This window comes from Mus caroli, unplaced genomic scaffold (genome assembly GCF_978045245.1).
Source record: "Mus caroli unplaced genomic scaffold, Mus_caroli_1 scaffold_8, whole genome shotgun sequence".
In the NCBI taxonomy this organism is placed as follows: domain Eukaryota; kingdom Metazoa; phylum Chordata; class Mammalia; order Rodentia; family Muridae; genus Mus; species Mus caroli.
In genome coordinates, this window is record NW_028227263.1 from 5,162,679 (window position 1) to 5,171,360 (window position 8,682).

Below are 8,682 nucleotides of genomic sequence, written 5' to 3' on the forward strand. Positions count from 1 at the left end.
TTGTGGTTTTCTGTGATGGTCTCCATTTTCTGTAAAAGGAGAAGCCTCTTTGATGGAGGTGTTATAGCTAAACTTATCTGTTGGTATAAGAATTTGAATGTAGGAGAGAATTAGCAAGGTAGCATTGCTACAGTTTTTTCTAAAATCCATAGTCTTACTAGTTCCAAGAAACTACTTAGGATTCCAGTTCCAGATGATTAAGTTAAGGAGTCTATTGTTATTAATAAAAACCATGACCAAGGCAATTGTTACAAAGGAAAACATTTAATTAAGGACTTCCTGACAGTTTCTGACACTTAGCCAAATATCATCATGACAGAGAGGATGGTGGAAACATGGCAGCACACATGGCATTCCAGTGGTAGCTGAGAGTTACATTCTTAATGAGAGAGGGCAGAGAGAGGGGGAGGGAGCGAGGGAGGGAGAGAGACGGAGAGAGACAAGAGAAACACTAGGCTTGGTGTGGACTTTTTAAAACCTCTAAGCCCATGCCTGTGACAAGGCTAAACATTCTCATCCTTCTTAAATAGTGCCACTCTCTGGTGACTAAACAATCAAATATATGAGCCTATCAGGGCCATTCTTATTCAAACCACCATGCCAGAAATGATTGATATGTGGTCTGCCTAAAGCCTTAACGCCTATGAACTATTATTCATGGTATTAGAAGATAGACTGCACACCACCAACGGAGAAAGGTAAACACAAGCCCAGCTACAAACACTTTGGTCTACAAAAGTGATCTGCCTGCAAAAGCAATAGTGGAATAAAGCTTGTGGTAATCATCAGCCAATGCCAACTTTAAGCCCTACTCCATGAGATGAAACCATTATTCAATGCTGCTTGGGTGGCTACAAACTTGACACTGGATAGGCAGGGACCAAGAAGAAAATAACATACACTATTTTACTAAAGGAACTTAGCTATAAATGACTTCTAACAATGTTGTACTATACTCAGATCAGTGCCTTGCTCAGCCATCATCAGTAAAGCTTCCTGCTTTAGCAGATGGGAACCACAGCCAGACGGTATACAGAGAAAGAGAGACCTTGGAACACACAGCTCTTAAAAAATGTCTTCATCAAGTTCCTGTCCTCAGAGCTCAAGAAATCTGTGGGAGAGGAGGGGACAGGATTGTACAAGCCAGAGGATATGTAGGCCATCAAAGCATCAAGGCCTTCTACATACAACAAGGCTGCACACATAAACAGTCACAGAGACAGAGGCAGCATGCACAGGGCTTGCATTGGTCTGCACCTGATAGAATCTTAGAGTAGAAAGGAGAAGTGGACAGAAGCCACATCCCTAATACAAATGCTGTGTCCAATTGATGGCCACTATCAAATGAAAATTTTTTTTTCTTCAAGGGAATCTCACCAGGGACACAAACCACAATGATGGGTCCCATGGCCAGCAGTAGATTCCCAACAGGAAGTGAACTGGTGTTCAACAGTGAAATTCACCAGAGAAGGCCCATTGGAAACCAAGGATGAAGCTCGACCTCAGGAGCAAGTCCTCAGGGCTGCTAGTCTAGGCTATGCCATGATTATATTGAGCTTGTTTGCTGGATGGAATTGGGAACAGAGCCAGCACAGCATAACCACCCACTCTCTTCTCCCTGAGGGGCCTCTGGACACTGAGTGATAGAGAAATGGACACAGAGCATAGGGTGTTATGAAGTCCAGTAAATGTGGGTTCAGGACTGTATTGTGTATTAAAATATTCTTCTCTGGAAATAGGTAAAATTCAGGAACTTGAAATGTCTTTCCATGCTACATTTAAAAGCTAGATTAGAGCGACCTGACTATACTGTGTGCCCTTTGTGTGGCACTCCCAATTGGAAGATCCTGCCCCCTGTCAGCATTAGCTTAGCCTTAGCTTCTGATTAATAAATCACACTCAGGGACTTAATCTTCACTGTACCGCAACTGGCAGTCTTGAGTGGGAAGTTACAAGATCCCAGTACACACATAGTCTAGATGGCCTCAACCTTAGTGATCACAGCTCCCTCTCCTATCAACAGGAGGCTGCTTTCTCAGCATTTGAGTTCAGTGGTATGTACAGGAATGTGGAGGAGAGGTTACTTACAGGAGCTGTATCACCAAAGGTCACCACAAGTTGGGTGACAGATCTCTGTCGTTTTGATAAAATACCATGAAAAAGGGAGTTCATAGCAGAGTTAATTTGGATGACAGTTCCAGAAGGATAAGAGTTCATGTATCCTTGATGCATAGCAGCAAGAAGCAGGCATGGTGGCTGGACCAGAAAGCTGAGAGATTACATCATCAACCATGACCACAAAACCAAGATCAGAGACTGGAAGCATGGCAAGCCTATACATCACCAAAGCTCACCTTCAGTGATGTTCTCCCACCAGCAAGCCACACATCCTAAACCTCCCCAAACTGTGGCAACACCAGCCATCTTCAAATACCTGAGTTCATGGGACTTATTTGTTCTTCAAATCAGCACCATTTCTACCCCTGCCTGATCCCCATGCCAGGAAAGACCTGTTCCTCTAGGTTCCAGCGTTGCAATTGATAACTCCTAGCCTTTAGTGGCTCCCTTGAAGTGGCATTTGGGATTTTGTTTCCCAGAAAGCTCTACTAGAACCTGTTGGCCTCAGTGATACAGATGAAGGAGGGAGGGTTAGTTTTATTTTGATATAAGATGGATGCACTTGTTGGACTCTCAGGTAGTGAGGAAATTATATAAAGGCTAGCACACATTACAGATGGGAAGCTGTAACAGGAATAAAGTATTTAGAGTAAATGATTGTGTGAGCCAAACACACATTGCACAGAAGCTACTGATTTTGTAACACATTTAAGCATGTGATGTTTATGTTAAGGTCTTCCTTAGCTTCTAGCAAATACAAACTTATGGATAAGTCAGGAACCATGGGGCAGAACAGTAATCCCAATACTTGAACTTCACAGTAAGAATGTCTCCACAAAAGGAAGTCAAACATAAAAAGAAGCCCACAACTACAATCACAGAGAGTATCTGGGGCTGAGTGGAGGCTAGGCTCAGAGGGAGAACCAAGGCTTTCCTTGATAGGGATCCTGTGGAAGGAAACCCAGGATTTGTTCCATATGGGACAACTAACCAACAGAATGAAAGGCATTCAGGTTAGCAAGCTTTTGGAGTGGCACACTGTAAGCCTAGCCCATGTAAGCTGAGATCTTTATAGGTGTGTGAAACTATTGATATATTTGTCTTCCCAGATCATAACTAAATGTGAACCCAGAAGTTCTTTATGTCCAAACTGCTGGAAGAGTCAGCACCATTACAAATGGAACAAGTTGGGACTAGAACCTGGCATTAAACAGCCCCATGTGCATCAGCCCCTAGGCAGTTCCAGGACATCCACAAGTGGAGCTCCTGTATTCATAAACAATGGGATGAGCAAAAGCCTGGCCATCCCATCTCACTGTACAAGGAGATCCCAAGGTCATCTTCAAATTGTTCTGATTTAATTTTCATGAGAAGGCAGCCACTGAGATATTCTAAGTACTGTTCTCTTTAGAGGTAGCCCAGACAACCCTACCTAACTCCATGGTGGATGTGTATACTTCCATTGCCCAGCGGATGACAAACATGGGCTCCTACCTTACTAAATGCAATGTCAGTCCTTTTAATGCAGTAGGTGTCTTATGGATAACATGTTGCTGTGTGTTCTGCAGGAACTCATCTAATGTCATCAGAGTTGCTTTCATAGAGCCTCCATGACCAGCTCCCCCTATCTTTCCTCTTCTGAGCCCTCTTTCTTATTAGGGTTAGGTTGGAGAGAGTTTCATAGCTGCTTCCTAAATAAAAATGACAATGAAGCTCACTGTGCTTTCTTGAGGAATCAAAGCCTCATGTACTCAGTGCTATTATACCTGGCATGGAGTTGGAGAGTTTGCTTCAAGGTGATAAGCTACAGGCCAGATGAAGGGCTTTACACCTCATCTAAGTTCTTGTCCCTAGAGCTCCGCCTTGGTGATTAACCTTGAACAAATAATGACCATCGTTGAATGTGGCAATTACAGCAGTCAAAGCACCCCATGATATTTTAACAGATAGACGACAGAGTCCTCACAGGTCTGTGTGCACTTGTTAGGTCCATGGCTACACTACCACATCTCATTGCTGGGCTATCTGGGTACCCTGCTCTGTGGATGACTGCTGCTTCAGGGAAGTGAGGGCCACATGACCTACAGTTTTCCATGAGCCAGTTAACTCCAGTTGTGAGGCTTATATGCTATAAATATCGTGACTTAGTTTGGACTATGCATTATTCTTAAACCAGTATTATAGACTTAAATTACTTATTAATTTTATAACTCAGATTAGTCTCTTTATGGCAAATTGACTAGAAAAGTCAACTGTCACTGAAGCTCTTATCTCATTTAATGTGCTCTAGAAATTGCTCAAATCTTGAGTAGTGCTGTAAGTTTTGTGTTTCTTGTGCTATTACGTAGGTGACATTTAGGCGACACTGAGAATGTGTATGTTGATAGAGTTCAAGGACTTTGGAGGATCTGGAACTTAAGGTGGCCAGTGCTCATTTGGTTTGTGAAGTTTGGATTATTATAGCTCCTTTAGTTTTTGCAATGACTGATTCTGAATGGGTTACTTTATGCACTGTTCTGTGACTACAAGAGATGGTTCACCCCTGCTGTGTGTGTTCTGGCTATATAGGGAAGCCAATCTGCTGCTAAGGGCTCATGCCACAGACTACGGTGAAGCTCAAGTCCTGTATATTTATGCTGAACCTCACCTCCACACTCTTCACACAATCTCTCCCCATGGAAAAGTTTGAAAACTTCAGTGTAAAGTTCTTCCATTCATGGTCAACCTCAAGTGTGATCTACCACAATGACTATGCATTTGGCAGGTAATATATGAGAGTGGTCTACACTTTCTGTCCCCAGACAGTGATGAACTAGCTGATCAGAGTTGGTTTATTGACAGGACCATGTCACACGGAGATAATGTAAGGATGTAATGATGTAATGATAAAATGAGATGAAGGAAACCCATAGACTATGCTGAGGGACAGTTTGTTAACAAGAAATACATCCTTCTATAGGGATCAAGGATACATGATGATCAGCCAAGCTGTCTTGCAGGCATCCCTGGGGTTGAAATCACCACAGTGGGTTCAGTGTCCTACAGCTGTGCACATGATCTCAGGAATCTGCTTTCTCCATGCCTTATGGCTTGGCAACTGTGGCCAATAGAGACTCCTGTTTACCTTACTGTTGGTAATTGCTCTCTGAGGGCCACTCCCAAGAAAACTCAGAGTCCACCCCAGCGGGTAGTGTCTCTACATTAGGTCAAAAGTACAAAAACGAGACACAGGGCTCTTTGTGGACACAATGTATGAATTCTTTCTAACACATAGATCTTTTGGATTTATACCAGCTTCTCCTTTCATGTGAGTTGTTCCTCTATTCATTTCTTCTGTTTGGGCACCCATCTTCTTACCTTTTCTTTCTTTCCTCTTTTGTTTCTTTCTTTGTTTCTTTCTTTGTTTCTTTCTTCTTCTCTTTCTTTCTTTCCTTCTTTCCTTCTTTCTTTCTTTCTTTCTTTCCTTAATTCCTTCCTTCCTTCCTTCCTTCCTTCCTTCCTTCCTTCCTTCCTTCCTTCCTTCCTTCCTGCCTGCCTGCCTGCCTGCCTGCCTGCCTGCCTGCCTTTCTGCCATCCTGCATTTCTGCCTTCCTGCCTTCCTGCCTTCCTGCCTTCCTGCCTTCCTGCCTTCCTGCCTACTTACCTTCCTAACTTTCTTTCTTTCCTTGTTTTTGTCTTCTGAGAGGATGGGATGATTATCACAAGAGATTTGGTTTTGCTCTGATCAATTTTAGTGTATAAAAATATAAAAAACCAACTCTTACCAGAATCACCTTCCTTCATACTTGCAGTTTGAAACTTTAAATGCATGACTCTATAAGTCTGCTCTATGACCTATGTGACCAGTTGATCAGTGTGAAAAGAAATCTTGCCCTGTGGCTTGGCTCTGAGGCAAAACTAGATCTCTAGGGAAGCCTGATTGTTTTCTGTGAGTCTGGTATAGAGTTCAGCGCTCAGAAACTCCTGTGACCTGAGGAGTTATAAGCACATAGGTACTGGGACTGAGACATAATCAGAGGGGGCTTGGGGGTTCATTTGAGTAGCCCTATATTCCATAAGATACCTTGGGTATCTATAGGGAATACCATTGGCTTTGTGGGCACAAGTATGGGGCCTGTGGGTTCTATGGGTAGCTTAGCTCTTCAGTGGGAGGGGATGGGGTTATCAAAATCTCAGGCACTGATCTCAAGTTCACCCTGTAGGTGAAAGACCTTAATCTGTGCCTCACAGGGGGAGAGTGTCTTCCTTGTTCAGCACATATCCTATGTAAGTTCTTTCTTTTCTTGTAGCCAAAATCCCACTCATGGAGTCTCAATATGGGTCTGGGCATGTTCACTCCATCACACAGTAGAAAGGGGCAGAGCTCTTTCTCTGCATGCTGATCAGTCCTCATCCTTGTCTACGTGAGAGGCCCATACACATGGAGAGTCTTGGATGATTAGAGATATATGTCTATGGGATAATGGGAAAACAGTTGTGAAGCTGGCAGAGTGATAGCCTAGAAATATGGCTGGATTGAAGCCAGATCTATGCCATAGCATAGTCAGACACCTTCTCTGGCAGGCACAAGCCTCCACCAGTGCAAGGTAGCTGTTGTCCTCACTGAGTTTATCATTCACAAGGGAGTGACTTGGGGTGGCAATGGAGAAATAGAAAGTGTGGTGTTCACAAAAGAGGTACTATGCTATAATTGCTCCATGTTCTAAACCACTCCAGATACCAAACATGCTCTTTGCCAACTGTTTTTCTGCATGCCTCTGAGAAGGCAGCTCACCCCTTGACAAGTCTTGTCCTTTCTGGATCCAAAAAGTCAATGCTGTGGAACAGACTGCCCCTTGGTATGCCTTTTAGCTGCCTGCCATACACACTAAGAGGAGCTCCAGTTCTAGGGTATCATAGGACATGATCTATGTTAAAGCAACAGAAGCTCTAGAAGGATATTGCCCATCAGAGACAGGAGTTCCTTCTGTTCTGGGTCTACTGTGTAGAGAGTGGAGAGTTCATATTCACACTGTCACACTGTGGTGATAGATGATGTTATCATTTCTACAGGCACAGATCCATTAGAAGCACTCCTGAACCCAGTGTGATGTGAAAGCTGCCTCACACCCTTGTGTCCTTGACCATCCCAAGCTGTGTCACAGTAAATCCCAGAATTCACTCTCAAATGGCAATGAACAATTCCACAACTGTGGTGGAGTTTCTCCTACAGGTACTCTCTGAGGACCCTGGGCTCCAGGCTCTCTTCTTGGCCTTTTTCTTGCTTCTTTACATTCTGGCACTTGCAGGAAACATCCTCATCATCATAGCCATCAGCCTCAACCCAAGCCTTCACACACCCATGTATTTCTTCCTTGCAAACCTGGCCCTGTTGGACATCATCTGTACCTCCACTGTTGTTCCCAAGCTGCTGGAGGGATTGGTGGGTAAGGGCAGCTACATTTCTTATAAGGGATGCATGACCCAAGTCTTCTTCCTCAGCTGGGTTCTAGGGGCTGAGCTGCTGCTATTCACTGCCATGGCCTATGACCGCTATGTGGCCATATGCTGCCCACTGCACTACAACACGCTGATGAGCTGGTCCATCTGTGTCCTTCTCGCAGGATTTGTGTGGGTGATTGGCATAGCCAACACATCTGTGCACATTGGCCTGCTGGTTCGACTCAATTTCTGTGGCCCCAACCAAATTCATCACTTCTTATGTGAAGTCCCAACACTGCTGCTTCTGTCTTGCAGCCCAACCACCCTCAACAACATCATGCTTGTCATCGCAGATGCTTATTTTGGTGTGGTCAACTTTTTGTTGACTATGATATCCTACAGCTTCATCATTTCCAGCATCCTGCGCATCCGCTCAGCTGAGGGCAAGAAGCGTGCCTTCTCCACCTGCTCTGCCCACCTGGTAGTGGTCACCTTGTACTACTCCACTATCATCTACACCTATCTGCAGCCTGGCTCTGGATCCTCCTTCCAGAATAGCAAGGTTGTAACCTTACTGTACACAGCAGTCAGCCCTACCTTGAATCCCATCATTTATTCTCTGAGGAACAGGGATGTCAAGGTAGCCCTCAAAAGGTTATTTCCCTGTATCCATTGAGGAGGCAGAAGTCAACAAATGTGACTTGATCAAGCTGTTGTTGAACTATTTGGGATGTGTGACTGAGAATATGATGTCCTGTCAGAGAATACATAGGTAATTTATATTGTAGATGTAAATATTCTGTGCCCTCCTTCGATAAGCCACTGGCCATTTTCTTTTGGAAGTGTGGACATCCAGGTTTGAGGCAGGATATATGTTTTTATCCTGGGTAGCTATCTCTTATGTAGACCTTTTTGGTATTATGCATTTGAGAAAATCACCCAGACCCTGATATTTGACTAAGTCCTCTTAGTTTGGACTTGAAAACTGAGTCTGGTGGCACCATGGTCCTTACACTTCTGAGAGGAGAGAGAACAAGAACGGTCTTTTCATATCAGCAATGCCCAGGAAGGTGTGAGTTGATTCCTCTGTTCCTTTTTTGCCGGAACTCTTTGCTATTATATCTTGGTTTGGACAGAAAATTC

General features: G+C 43.9%; 1 protein-coding gene across 1 annotated transcript; it reads left to right on the top strand.

Moving 5' to 3' along the window:
• The first annotated feature begins 7,285 nt into the window (after window positions 1-7,285).
• On the top strand, window positions 7,286-8,215 carry LOC110288537 (olfactory receptor 13A1-like). The gene has a single exon (XM_021154854.1). It carries the CDS (start codon window positions 7,286-7,288, stop codon window positions 8,213-8,215), a length of 930 nt encoding a protein of 309 aa, XP_021010513.1.
• The last annotated feature ends 467 nt before the right edge of the window (window positions 8,216-8,682 follow it).